Genomic DNA, 15,292 nt, shown 5'->3' on the forward strand with positions numbered 1-15,292 from the left:
CTAGAACCTTCTTTATTTTAGGAAACATTCTCATTTCTTACAATTATTAAAGCATTAATCATTCTAAATTCCATCTGCTTAAGAAGCCTGCCTGACTAGGTTTGCGGCCATGTGCCACAACTTATGAGCTATGTATCTCCAGGCAAGTTACTCAACTAAGACTTCATTTCTTCATCCACCAAAATGGAGAAACACTAATACATGACTATCTCATAAGAGTGAAAATTATTATATGTATTAATACATAAAAAAGAACTTTGAAAAATATCTGGCTCATAGTAAGCACTCAATAATGTTATCTATTAATGTTACTATTACAATATTCTTAGTAATAATATATGCTAATCTGACTATCTGCACACACACTTACCCCATGCCTAGAGTACCAACAGCTTGAGGGCAGGTGTTAATCATCTTTATAGCCCCAGAAGTTGGCAGAGTACCTAGCCCATTATAGAATACGCTATTTCTATATACTCCTAATTAATCTTTTTCCTTCTCTTTTCAATTTATACAGTGAATTCTTTATCTTCCCTTGCATAATTGACCTTCAAAGCACAATCATCTGTACAATCTTGGATGCATCCAAAAAACTAGTTATCAAATCCTTGCTGAGAAAGACAATGTTTAAAACGAATTATTTGTTTCTCCGAATATTCTAAATGGCACCATTGATCATGTCCTAGCAACAAAGAGAGAGCTGGGTATCTGGAATGCATTGTACTGACCTATTTCCTTCTATCCATAAATTACTCTTACTGAACTTTACTTGAAAGTGATTCACAGCCTTTATTGGGGGCTCTATTACAAATGCTCCTAGCAAGCTTATTGTGGTGTCTATTGCAAGAATATGAAGTTTTCTACCACTTTACAGAATGGCCTCTTTACTAAGCCCTTCAGGAGATATTTCTGCCTGTTTTAAGACCAACAATGGATCCATTTTTATGGCACAAAAGGCTTACACCTAAATTTGAAGCCCTATTATGCCAAAGTTTTCATTTTTGTATGAATTCCATTTTATGTCCCCATTCTTGTTTTTCTTTTGTTCCTACATTCAATTGATGCTCTTTTGTATTCTACTTTTCCTTGTGAGTACTTTCTGGATACAGTAGCTTTACTAAAAAGAGCTATACAGGTTGTATACTGTGCAACTCCAGAGGGCTCCAATCACATTACAGTTTGTGTATGTAACACGCAACTTGTAATCCCACATGATGTGGCAGTCCTGGACAAAGCTTGGAATGGGTGACTGACCAGGGACTATCTGAATGTTCTAGCTCTGCCTGAATATATATATACACACACGAACATATATATACATATACATATATATATATATATACACACACACACACACATATATATACACACACACACACATATATATATTTACACACACACATATATACACATGCACACAAATGTATGTTTGTTAGATATGCTATTATGTATGTATGTGAAAATGTATGTGTGGGTGTGTGTGTGTATACTTGTTCCTCACATTTACTGAGTTTTGCATATACAAGTTATCTTACATAGTCTCCATATATGTGAGAATGTCTCTCCATGACATTCTCACACCTGCTTTTGTTCATTCACCCAACTTTGGCACACTAGTACCCAACTTTGGCATACTAGTACTATTTCTTCTTAAAGATAATCAGATACCTATAGTAGATACTAAATATGGCCTTGTTTCCTATAGGAGAGTTTAGTAATCTGTTCAGAAACACAATAGATGGTAGACTTATCTGGTTCCAAAGCATGTATTCTTTTCATAAAACCATACCATGCATTAATAATTCTCTTTTTTTCCCCACTTCACTGCGCTGAATACCTGGTAGGCACTTAATAAATACTTACATGATTAGAGTGAAAATCAGAAAAGTATTCGAGTTATTGTCTAAGGTCACAGCAAATAGAGGTGGCTCTAGGATTAGAACCGTTTCTTTGTTTCCTGGTCCACTGCTCTGCTCACTCTATTTTTACCGAGGGATATAATAGCAACCTCAACAATTTGTCCTCCAGCATGGGCTCTTTCAGAAACTCTATGTGGGGCTGGGAATATTTAGGCTATTTAATGAGTGAAACTTTCCATGGGTGGAATGCTGGAGAAGCATTTTGTGGACAAGATGAAAAAAAGATCCTATTTTAAACGTTGCTGAAAGAGTTTGGGCAAAATCCATCTGGCAGACTATTTCTTCCGTTCAAAAACTTATCAAGCTCTCCAAACATGTAACCTGTAGGCAAGTTTAATTAAAACTTGAGAAATCTCAAAATAACCTGACATTTAAATATGTTATTTCCGTTCTGTTCTCATAGTCTAACATACATATACAGATATTCTCAGGTTTAAATTAACCTCCCCAATGCCATCCAGCCCTGCATAACTACTGGATTACCCTGTGTCCCTGACAACAGGAACGTGAATGAAATAGACTCATCCAATCATTGTCCTTCAAATATTAACGTCAATTTCATAGAAAGTTAGGGAAGAAGGTAGATAGAAAGCTGAGTAGATAAATGGGTGAAGATATGGCTGTGACAACAGATGACAGACAGATAGAATGATACATAGATACACAGATAGATGGGGTAAAATTCATTTCTCTTGTCTTCTCTGGCAAAGGTGAAGCTTGTCTTAGGAGTACCTTAGGAAAAGACTAGTGTTTTTTCCACAAAGAAAAAAATTGAAATGTGAAATCATTGAGCACATATTTAAAGATTTCAAATATATACTTGGAGGAGTAATTCTATTCCTTTTTTTTTTTTTTGAGACAAGGTCTCACTCTGTCACCCAGCCTGGAGTGTATTGGTGTGATCACAGTGCTTGCTGCAGCCTCGACCTCCTAGGCTCAAGTGATCCTTCTACCTCAGCCTCCCAAGTAGCTGGGACTACAGGTTTGCACCACAACACCCAGCTAATTTTTGTGTTTTTTGTAGAGACAGGGTTTTGACACATTGCCCAGCCTGGTCTCGAACTCTGGGGCTCTAGCAATCTGCCCACCTCAACCTCCCAAAGTACTGGGATTACATATGTGAGTCACCTTGCCGGGCCTAATTTCATTCTTAAGTAGCCTGGAGAGTCCTGGACCCTGTCATTAATGCTAGGTGCAGATAAGTGGCCGAGTTTGAAGCCGTGGGTGGCCTTACAGTAGTTTCTTCCCACATTTTTCCTTCCTTCTCTGGCTTTGAGCATTTTATATGATTTCATTTTCTCCTTCTCTCTTAGCATAACAATTATACTTATTTTTTAAAATGTTTAATGGTTACTCTAAAGTTTTCAATATGCATTTTAAACTAATCTGAACCTAGCTTCATATAACACTGTGCCACATCACAGGTTGGTGCCTTATAACAGAATGTTTTCAATTCTTCCCTCTCATTTCAATTCTTATGATATGGCTGTCATTCATTTCACTTATCCATAGGCTATAATTACCAAACACATTACCACTTTATTATTTAAACAGTTATATTTTAGACTAATTAAGAATGAGAAAAATTGTCAAGCATGGTGGCTCATGCCTGTAATCTCAGCACTTTGGGAAGTCCAGTTGGGCAGATCATTTGAGGTCAGGAGTTTGAGACCAGACTGGCCAACACGGTGAAACCCCGTCTCTACTAAAAATACAAAAATTAATCAGTGTGGTGGTGGATGCCTGCAATCCCAGTTACTCAGGCGGCTGAGGCAGGAGAATCTCTTGAACCTGGGAGGCAGAGGTTGCAGAGAGCTGAGATTGCACAAGAGTGAATGGGCGACAAGAATGAAACTCCATCTCAAAAAAAAAAAAAAAAAAAAAAAAAAAAAAAAAAAAAGAATGACAAAGATAAAATATTTTACTTCCATTGATGCCTTTTTAAATGTCCTTCCTTTCTTTATGTAGACCTGAGTTTCTGATCTATATCATTTTCTTTCTCCCTGAAGAACTTAAAATGTTTTCTTGCAGAGCAAGCCACTGGCAATTCATTCCCTCTGTTTTTGTTTTTCTGACAAAGACTTTGTTTCTCCCTTACTCTTGAAGGGTCATTTCACTAAATATAGAATTCTAGTTTGTAGTGTTTCCTTGCAACACTTTAAATACTGTATTCTACTCCCTTTCTTGCATGGATTCTAATTTAAAAATCTGCTATAATCTTTATCCATGTTTCTCTCTATCTTAGGTACATCCGCCTCTGGATTCTTTCAAGGTCTTTGGTTTTCTGCAGTTTATGCCCAGAAGTTGGGGTTTTTTATTTGTTTTGTTTCTTTTGATATTTACCTTGCTTGATGTTCTCCATCTCCCTGGATCTGTGATTTGGTATCTGACATTCATTTAAAATAGTTCTGGGCCTTTTTGTTTTCGTTTTTGTTTTTTTGATATAGGTGCTCGCTCTGTTGCCAGGCTGGAGTGCAGTGGTGCAATCTTGGCTCACTGCAACCTCCACCTCCTGAGCTCAAGCCATTCTCATCCTCTGCCTCACAGGTAGCTGGGACCACAGGGTACCACCATGCCCGGCTAAGTTTTTGCATTTTTAGTAGAGATGGAGTTTGAACATGTTGCCCAGGCTGGTCTTGAACTCTGAGCTCAAGTGATCCACCCATCTCGGCCTACCAAAGTACTGGGATTACATGTTAATCATAGTTTTAAAATATTCCCTGTCTAAATAACGCCGGTATCTGTGTCATATTTCATTCTATTTCTGATGCTTGCCTTGTTTCTTCCCTTTTAGCATTCCTTATAATTTTTTTGTGGTTTAAAGCTAAAAATTATGTAATAAATAATATGGACTGAGGTAAATCGGCCTTTGGTGTGACATTTTCTGCTAATTTGGCTAGGAATTAGGCTGTGTTTAACGTTTGCTATAGCTGCTGGTGCCAGAGGCTTCAGATTCCTCCTAGTTCCCTGTCTTTGTCTCCCCTGTTGACTGAGCTTAGGAAAGCCTAACTGTAACTTCTCAGAGAGGGTTTGCATCTTGCTGCTGTTTCAGCTGTAATTCCTTAGTATTATATAGGGGCCTTGATGTGGCGGTAAGGTACGGAGAAAGGGAAACAATTTAAAATTCTATGATTTTCAGTTTTTTTGTATGTCCCAATGCTGTGACATTCACAGGAGTTTCTCCGCTTTCCATCTCTCTTAGATAAGACAAGAAGGCTTAAAGGGGCTGCACTGGGAAAAAATGTTCTTCCCTCAGGTGGCGCAAGGCTCTGGGAAAGTATTTTTCTCTAAATAGTAGGCCTGTGGTATGGAAAACAAATATGCTCTGGGCATATTTTACAATGATTAATCTTCCCCTATGCCTACCAGAGCCAAGAGGGGATCTTCCTTAGCTCTTCACCATAAGAACCTGATGAGCTTTCTGGTGGTAAATCCCACAGGAAGGTGAGTGACTTCATAACCATGCCCCCTAAGAGTTTCTCAATCTCATATTAGTCCACATTCAGCCTCCAGCAATTTATGAAAATTAGCATTTAAGCATTCTTACCAGTTTTGGCTCCAGAGCCCTCGGCTGCAGTAAGCAGATGTGGCTGTAGTTTTATGGATTCACCCGTCTGTCCAGATTTGGGGGTTGTAGTTTGCCCTGTGACTTCAGTTTTCTGATGGATCCAAGAAAAGTCATTAATTTTTCTATCGTGCGGCTTTTTCTTGTTGTAAGGAGAGGAGAAGTGACTTCCAAGCTCTTAACCTGTCAGAGCTAAAACCCTACATTAGTTTTTTAACAATTAACAGCCAACTGGAATTCCCCCTTTTCTGCAACAACAGTAGGAGTTGTTCATACTGTGTAACATAAATCTTCAGGCACAGGGCCCATGCAGCTTCTCAAATCTCATCTCTTCCAGAGGTCAGAGTGTTTTTTCTGTCTTCTCCACCTGTAGAGACTTTTTGTTAATGTGATCCTTCTTTCTCAATTTCTAACAGATTAACTCCAAGGGGTTCAATCTATTGTGTTATCTTCTCAACCCTATGGTGTCTTTTTCAAACATTTGAAATGTGGTTTTTCTTGTTCTGTTTTTACAGACCAACCCTTCTTTCTCAGATCACTGGTAATGATAGACGTTTTATTCATTTATCTTATTCATTTCCGTGTTTTTTTATCCCTTCACTCTTTGTTGCTTATTTCTCAAATGCAAAATGCTCTTCTGTATCCCTCCAAGACATAAAGCCCACAATTCCCTGGTAGTCTAGGTGGGGAGATGTATGTGAAGGACTGGATTACAGAGCAGCTTATAACATTGAGAAACAAGATGATTTTGGAGTATAGCAGATGAGATTGGATTCATCTGAGGTGACCAGGGCATCATGAAGAGCTGGCTTTCACACTTGATGCTGATTGCTGTATCAGTCAGAGCCCAGGTGGGAAACAGACACACTCAAGTGAGTCAATTGAGTAAACTTTAATAAAGGGATTGCTGACAGAAGTGAAGAAAAGTCTAATGGTACCCAACTGACATGGTTTGGCTTTGTCCCCATCAAAATCTCATGTCAAATTGTAGTCCCCACATGTTGAGGGAGGGACCTGGTAGGAGGCAACTGGATCATGGGGGCAGTTTCCACCCATGATTATCATTATTATCATGATAATGAATGAGTTTCCAGGAAAGTTGATGGTTTTAAAGTCTGGCACTTCCCTCTTTGCTCTCTCTCTCTCCTGCTGCCATGTAAGATGTGCCTTGCTTCCCTTCACCTTCCACCATGACCGTGAGTTTCCTGAGGCCTCCCCAGTGATGCAGAACTGAGTTAATTAAACCTCCTTTGTTTATAAATTATCCAGTCTCAGGTGTATCTTTATAGCAGGGTGAAAACGGACTACCACACCAACAAAAGGTGACAATGCATCTCAAATTTAGCAGCAGCAAAGGAACTGTTACTACAGTGAGGCCTGAACGCGAAAAAATGAGAGCATCATTGCCAGAACTCAGCAAGAGTGGTGGGAATTGCACTTCTAGAAGACATTCATGTGTCAGGAGCTGTAGATTTTGGTAGAGAACTGCAGCCACTGCTAACCTAAAGGTTGACTTGGAGATAAATGCTCTGACCCTACTCTCTTCCTGCTTTCTGATTCCCTGTTTGTCTTTTCCAATGGCTGAGCCCAAGCGACGTCAGAGGGCAAGCCTACAGAGGTCAGCTTCCCAGGAAACAAAGGAGCATAGGGAGAGGTGAAAAGTGGATATGAAGGAGCAAATGAGGGATACCCAGTCCAAAAGGATTCTGCATTTCTGGAATCTAGGATGAAGGATCTGACAGGATACTGACAACCATAAGTCCTTGATTTGTGGGACTTAGAGGTGAGAGTTAGAGACAAAATATATTGAAAACTGAGCCATTTCTGTTGCCACATCTTGACACTCTCCGCACAATCACCTGGACCCTCACCTCTAGGGAATGATTTCTGAAGCAGTATAAGTACTTATAATACTTGCTATTTTTTTAAAGAAATTTCAGTGGAGGAAAAGTGAAACTGGCACCAAAGACTCACTTTTCTCTCTTACAGCCTTCTAGCAGCAGGAGGAGGAAACCGTCGAACTGCCAATGTTGTGGCCCATGGGTTTGCCAATCTTTTAACTCTAGACAAAAAGACTCTTCAAGAAATTCTAGTGCATTATCCAGATTCTGAAAGGATCCTCATGAAGAAAGCCAGGTACATCCTTTAAAACCCCATTAGAGATGAATGCAGTTGATTTTACATTGTAAACTCTGAGATAAGGAGAACTGTATTATGATTGTGATAAACTTCATCACAATGAGATATGCTTAATAAACAACAGTTAATGTAGGTACCCATTGAAACTTCACAGGTTAGGAGAAATTACAGCTTTTCTGGTAGATTTTGCCAGAAGTCTCACAAAGTTACCTAAAACAGCTTTTCTCTCCTATCCACAGAGTGCTTTTAAAGCAGAAGGCTAAGGCTGCAGAAGCAACCCCTCCAAGAAAAAATCTTGCCTTCCTCTTCCCACCAAAAGAAGAGACACCCAAACTGTTTAAAACTCTCCTAGGAGGCACAGGAAAAGCAAGTCTTGCAAGACTACTCAAATTGAAGCGAGAACAAACAGCTCAGGTAATAAGGCAGAGGGAATGGAGAGCTGTCATGGAGAAGGCCCCAGACTAAGTATATCCACACAAACTCCTACTCTTAATTCCATTTCAGACACTGAGATAATTTGGACTAATCTAATACTAATAATTTCTACTTTATATATAGCACTGGTGAATTCCCATATATTATCACATTTAACCCTCACATGATGTTTATAGATGGCCTTAATATACATGTATTTATAAATACAGTTTACTCTCATTTTTCATAGATTATTCACAGATTCTATATTTGTGATTCTACTTACTATAATTTATTTGCAACTTAAAATTGATACTCACGGTGCCTTTGTGGTCGTTTGTGACAAGAGCAAGTACAGGATGGCAAAACATTGAAGTTACCCAGTGCATACATTTTCAGCTGAGGCTGAACAAAGAGGCACTCTCCTTTCTTGTTTCAGCTCTTATACTATAAATGAGTGACCCTTTTGGTGCCATGGGTTTCACATTTTTGTGCTTTTTGTGTGTGTTTGATTTTGCTGTTTAAAATAGCCCCCAAGCATAGTCCTGAATACTGTCTAGCATTCCTAAGTGCCAAAATGCTGCGATGTGCCTTCCAGAGAAAAGGCGTATGTTAGATAAACTTCATTCAGGAATTATAGTGCTGATTCCATGAGTTCAATGTAATGAGTCAATAATACATCAAATTAATTAATTGATCAAATTAATAGGGCATCTCTAAACAAAAAGACACATGAAAGAAAGTTATATATTGACCAATTGAGAAAAATGTTATGGTTGGAAGCTCATAAGAACCTAATACTGTATTTCCCCCAGGAGCAAGGGTTCAGTATTTGCTAATTTGCTGTTTATGGAAACTTTATAGAACAAAACTGCATGAATAATAAGAATCAACTGTGTATATATATAGATAGATAGATAGATATACATATGGATATATAAATAACCCATTTTATCAACATTTTCACAAATATTCAATTACTATAAATCGCAAATGTTTAAAGACAGAAATAACTTTGTAAATTTCATCTAAGATTTTCATGTTATAGATGAAGAAACTGAAACCCAGATCAAGGAATTTGGATAAGATCATAATTAGTTACAGAGCAGAAAGCTATCACTCAGGTGTTCAGACTTACAGGCCTACACCAAGCTGCCTTTTGATTCCTAGAAATGTAAAGAAATCAAATGTTATTGTTTTTCTCTTTTTTTGTTTTGTTTTCCATATTTCTTTGATTCTCATAATTAGTCTATGAGGGCAGATACTGAGAAACAGGCAGAGTGGGATTCAGGTTTTCTGAACCTAGTCATTGTGTTATGTCTAAAACTGTAGAAACGGGTAGCTGTGGACCTTTCAGAAAATGAGTAAAGCACTTACTATAAAGTCAGCCATATACAGAAGACTAAACCTTGCCTTTTCCTTTTCCACACACACAACACTGTGGTGAAATTTAGGGATCCAGCATAAACCAAATGCTTTATTTGCATCAGCATAGAAATAGTAATTTGCATTAAAATGTACGGGAGTAAAGAAATATGTAAGTAAATGTGTAAAGATTCTCAGCTTTATCAGTGCACATTCATATCCTGGGCAAGCCTTTCTCAAATTGATCCCAAGCATTACCAGTAAAGAGCACAGTGTACCTTTTGCTATGAAATTTCTATAGCTAGTGCTAAACACAATAGATTCAAACATGACAGGTCAAGCACCTGTGGGACAAGTGGAAAAGATTGTACTAGGAAAGAGATAAGTTTCTTCCTGAGCTTCTCCCATGAGCGTATGCAAGAGGAAAATTCTACTTTCTACAGTAATTTTATATAGTGTTAATACTTTTTTATTAAAAATAAATATTTAAAATTTTATCTCTACAGAATAAGTAAACATTTAAAAAGCAAAAACAGAGTCTTGAGCACTGAGTCTAATTCAGAGTATAAGGACCAATAGGAAGGGAATTTTTTGGCAGAGACAAAAAAAATGCAATTCAGACTAACACCATGAGTCAAATGCAACAGCTCCATTCTCTAGCACACCAGAATCTTAGTCAAATGATAGGCAGAAGCAAAGCAGACATGATTCCTGGATTCACTTAATTCAGACAGTCTGTCTTGGTGGTGATCTTAGCCATTGCCTGCTAATCAAAATCCAATCCAATGTTTTCAATTATAATGTCAACACCAGTTCTTTGTAATTGCTCCTTCCAGGAAAAAGAAAATTCTGAAGGAAGACAGGAAAAAGAAAATGAAGATAAACAAAAAGAAAATGAAGATAAAGAAAAAGAAAATGAAGATAAAGGAAAAGCAAATGAAGTTAACCAAAAAGGAAATGAAGATAAAGGAAGACAGCCAGCAGAGAAGCCACTGGACAGGCCTGAATATACAGCAAGTCCTGTTGCAGTGGAGGAAGAGCCCCAGTCAATTAGAAGGACAGTTTTACCCAGAGGAACTTCCCGTCAATCACTCATCATCAGCATGACTCCTTCTGCTGAGGGCGGAGAAGAGGTTCTTACTATTGAAGTCAAAGAAAAGGCTAAGCAATAAATGTTTTATTATCTTTAGATGTGATATAGTTAGTTCCCAAAGAGATTGTATCTAGGATTGTAACTTCAATTAATGAGGGGAAACGACCTTGCTGGGACCCTTGAGAAACCAAAGGCAAATCCCTAGCTTAGTTTCTAGGACTTATCTGAGAGTGTGATTTCATGCAGTGGTAATAAGAAGATTATTAAAAAACCATCCCTATTCTCCATTGTCATTAACTTTATGCAATTGCTACATCTTCTAATTGTATGTAGTAAGATTTCTTTTCCTTTGATTCTTTCCTGATGATATTTTTCTTCCTTCCATTTTTACTAGCTTGCTCTTGCCTGTGATGTGATTCGCTAACCTTTTCTCTTAATTTTTATCTTGTTTAATTTCTTGTATGGCACTGTTAAGCCTGGCTAATTGTTCTAGGTTTATGGATTTCACCTCTTACATGTAAGGGGTATGAGATTTTAATGCAATAGATCAAAAATCAGATGATTTTCATTCAAATGAGGATGATGAGTCACTATAATATCAAAAAATCCCCAGCAGCTGAACTGAAGGGAAGTAGAGATCATGAAGCCTTCTGAATGAGAAGTCCGATTTTTAGAACAGTCCCCTGAAGAGCAATGTTGTTGGCAGAACTAGCAAACTGGCAAAATCACGTTGCAGGAATATATTGGAAATATTGTACCCTTTGCTAAAGAAATAAACTTCAATATTTTCTCTTCTAACCAACTTAAAAGACACCAATCTACCAAATTCATCTGGCTCACGGGACTTGGACTGAAGGATACAGGCTAAAGTGACGCTAATTAGAATATTCCTCAAGCACTTGCTGGAAAAGATATCAGATTGGCACTTCTTGTTTAAAATTAAGGTTTAGTAAAAAAAAGAAGTGATGAGGTTAGGAAGGCAGACTGTACACATGTCAGATTTACATAGCCCCATAATTTGTGAAACCTACATGTATAGCTGTTTACAAAATCTCCAAGTTAATTAAGTGCACTTTAGGAAGTTGTCCTCATGAATTAGCTAGCATTAGCATAATTACCAAAGTTACATGCTGTGAAGAGGCTACAAAGGCCAGGCTGATGTCGGAAGTAATAATAAATAAAGAATTCCATTCTAATACATGCCATTAGTGGATAACATCGAGTTCTGTATAATGAGGCTATTTCCAAGTCCCTGAAGATGGTCATTGTAACAGCACTTTGCTGAGAGGGTTTTAACAAATTATATTAGCTGAAAAGCCTACAACATAGATGCATTTAGAAAACCATGTACAAATCAATCACTATAACAAACTGTATCACCTGATAGAGTCACCGTTTGTGAATGTAGTGCTTGAGTATCACAAAATATAACAAGTTTTACAAAAAGGTGGTTGGTTTTTTCAGGATTTAAGGGAATACGGACAAATTGTTAAACAGCGCTTATTTGAGAAACGGGAGTTTGTATGCAGAGTGAATGTGTATAAAAAGAGTGATTTAAAAACCCAGAAAGAAGAGGTAGAATAGGGCTGAAGAGTCTGATAATAGGAAAAGAAAAGGACAAAAGTCTTCAACTTGTGAACAATATGCTTTCCGCTTGAGGGAATGTGCTCTCTTTCCGGGTCCACAGGGGCCGTAGTTTTAAGGGCAAGAACTTCCCAATGCCATGCCCACCTCCCATCTCTCTCCATCGGGAGATTTAACAGTCTGTTTTAATTCTCCTGGGCACGGGAAGAATCAAAAAGTCAATCACTCCAGCGGAAGTTCTAAGGAACTCCTTTCATTGGCCAGAGGTCTTGGAGAAGGTGGGGGTTCCTCCCAGGTTAAAAGTCCCCTTCTTCCACACCCCTTCCGATTCCATGTTTGGATCCCCTTCCATGAACACTCTCTGGTGGAAGCCTGTCTTCCCTTCCTAAACTCCATCTCTCTCTCTCAATTCCCTTTCCCTTCCACCCAGTGAGGAAGCTGTCTTTCCTCTCCTGGATTCCATCTTTCTGGATTCTCTCACTCAGTGTGAGAGGAGCTTTCCTTTTCTGGATTTCCCCTCTGGAGTCCCCTTCTGCACTCTTCGTGGAAGTTTTCTCTCTTCTTTTTTTCCCTCTTTCTCTACCTAAATAATTCACTTTCTGCAAAAACTCTGGGGTCTGGTGTTTATTTTGCGAGTGCACCTGGTCCCCTCTCTCATTCTTGAGAGAGCAGGAGACCAAGAACCTTGGAGAAACGTCCTTTCAGGGCAGCTGAGGGCTCCCCTGACCCCAACACCTTTACACCCTGTAATTAATTCAAATGATATTAGAATATAACACCATTGCAATTTTTGCTCTTCCCCTGGCATTTATTTTCCCTCCCAAGCTATCCTGTTTCAGATAATATCAATTTATTTCCAATCCATCAGACTAATATCTAAGAAAATTCAAGAGCTCTTCTATTGTTTATATAGTGCCACCAAATTCTTTTTCTTTTATAATCTTCCTAATTATCCTTTCTTTTCCAGTCCCTGTGCTAACACCCAGTGCATATTCTCTGTTCAGTGCAAATAAACATGCACTTTTTACCTGTAGTCTGCTCTGGTCACTGGTCTGCCCTCTTAGTCCCTTTGCTCTTGGAAAATAAGATCTTTCTAAAACCCTACTTTGACCCTGTTACTTCCCTGCACAGAGGCTGTCTTAGAGTTCTACAGAGGGAAAACAAAATAGGAGATATATATCTATCTCAGGCCATTGGATTCACACTGGAACTTAGGCCGCTGGTTCTTCTGGTTCTCAGGCCTTCAGACTCAGACTAAAATTATACAACTGGCTTTCTAGGGACTCCAGTTTGTAGATGGTAGATCATTAGACTTCTCTTTCTTCATAGTTTCATGAGCCAATTCCTTAAAATAAGTATATTTACATATATAAATATATATTTACATATCTATCATATTACAAATGTATGAGATTTATTATATATTTTAATATTATATATCATACAGAGATATTTATCATGTTTTTTATTTATTTATAATATATATAAAAGATTCATTATTGGGAATTGGCTCTAGTGTAGCTAGAGCCAATTGGTGTAGCTCTAGTCTGAATCCAAAGGACTGTGAATTAGGAGAGCTAATGGTGTAAGTTCCAGCCTAAGGCAGGAGAAGACTAATGTCGCAGAATGAGCAACCAGGCAAAGAGAGAAAATTCTCCCTTCCTCTGTCTTTTTATTCTATCCAGGCCCTCAACAAACTGGATTATGCCCACCTACACTGGGGAGGACAATCTACTTTACTGTGTCCACCAATTCAAATGCTAAACTCATCCACAAACATACCCAGAAACAATGTTTTACCAGCTATCTGGGCACCCTGTGGCCCTGTCAAGTTGACACATAAAACCAATCATTAGAGGTACCTATAAGTCCTCCTACTAGTTAAATCCCATTTATTCAAATTTAATTTCCACTACCCAACCATATCCTTCACTTAAGTGGGTCTCCTTGCTTTTTCTGAAACTATTACCTTCCCTTCTTCCTCTGGCCTTTGTCAATGATGCCTGCCATTGTCTGGAAGGTTGTCTCTCCTCCATCACTTACCTCTGTCCTATTTTATTCTTCCAACTCTGCTCACATTTTATCTCTCCCAACTGCCTCTAAAAACATCAATCTATGATGGTTCTAGCTCAAGGTATTATCTTTTGTACTTTCAGGAAGTACCACATAGTACAGCACTCTCTTGTCCTCTAATTTCCTCTTAATTCTAAATTATTTCTGCTTAATTGTAAATTATAACAAGGCAAAGACTAGCTCTTGTGCTTTCTTTGCATAATGACAAAAAGCCCAGTGTTTAAAGGGACAGAGAATATGATTAAGTAAGTCATGGAAGGAAAACAAATAAGTAATTGACAGAGAAAAGGGGCTTGACTTCACTTGTGCTCAAAGAAATACAAATCAGAACAAAAATAGAATACCACTTTATACCCATCTAACTGGAAAATACGTGAAAGTAGTCACATACTTGCCAGCACTTGGTACTATTGGTAATAGGATCTACTGTTCTAGCAATCTTAGCAAACTTTTGGCAGGATATCTTAGAACTCAGCAGTACCATTTCAGAGTATATATGCCAGAAAATTCTTAAGTAGGTCCATAGGAGGAAATGCATGAGGATATATACCATTGTTTGTAGTACAAAGGAATCGGAGGCAATTCTAATATCTACCTCTAGGAGAATGGGGAAAAAAATATGCTATGTGGAAGTATGGTTGTGTTTGTAAGATGAAGTTCTATCCAGCAGTTAAAAGTAATGAATTGGATTTACATAAAGCAACAAGGATAGATATTTTTTAAATACTAGGATAGTTTTTTAAGAAAAAAGAATGAGCTCTTCAACAATACCATGCATGTATATTTTTATAAATCTTGTCTGATAAAGACCACTGGGAACAAAACTATAGTATAATACAATAAAGCCAAATTTATTAACATGGTGCAACAGAGGAGATCATCCACCAGGGAAAACCTGAGTGTCCCACCAAACACAGGAAAAGGCACGGTTACTGTAGGACATTGGGGAAAGGGAGAGGTTAAGTGGATTTTAAATGAAGTGATACTTTGATAGGCTCAAGTTAAATCAAGACAGCATTTAACATCGGGCCTGGGCTAAAAAGCAAATGTAGGGCCCCATTTCCTTGGAAATTAATACATTAAGATAAACAGAATGTTGTGTCCAAAACTTTCTTACCTGAAGTTGTGCACCTGGATGCT

At 38.1% G+C, this 15,292-nt stretch overlaps 1 protein-coding gene across 1 annotated transcript in view; it reads left to right on the forward strand.

Annotated features, from left to right (window-relative positions):
* Positions 1-11,454, forward strand: part of CNGB3 (cyclic nucleotide gated channel subunit beta 3) — a 158,980-nt gene extending 147,526 nt beyond the window's left edge. Inside the window, exons 16-18 of the mRNA XM_017521803.2 lie at positions 7,474-7,620; positions 7,863-8,037; positions 10,239-11,454. Of these exons, the coding sequence (XP_017377292.1) occupies positions 7,474-7,620; positions 7,863-8,037; positions 10,239-10,574 (658 nt within the window). The 3' untranslated portion in view covers positions 10,575-11,454. The remainder of the gene's footprint in view (positions 1-7,473; positions 7,621-7,862; positions 8,038-10,238) is intronic.
* Positions 11,455-15,292: the final 3,838 nt, after the last annotated feature.

The sequence above is a fragment of the Cebus imitator genome, unplaced genomic scaffold, assembly GCF_001604975.1.
Source record: "Cebus imitator isolate Cc_AM_T3 unplaced genomic scaffold, Cebus_imitator-1.0 Scaffold22, whole genome shotgun sequence".
Lineage (NCBI taxonomy): Eukaryota > Metazoa > Chordata > Mammalia > Primates > Cebidae > Cebus > Cebus imitator.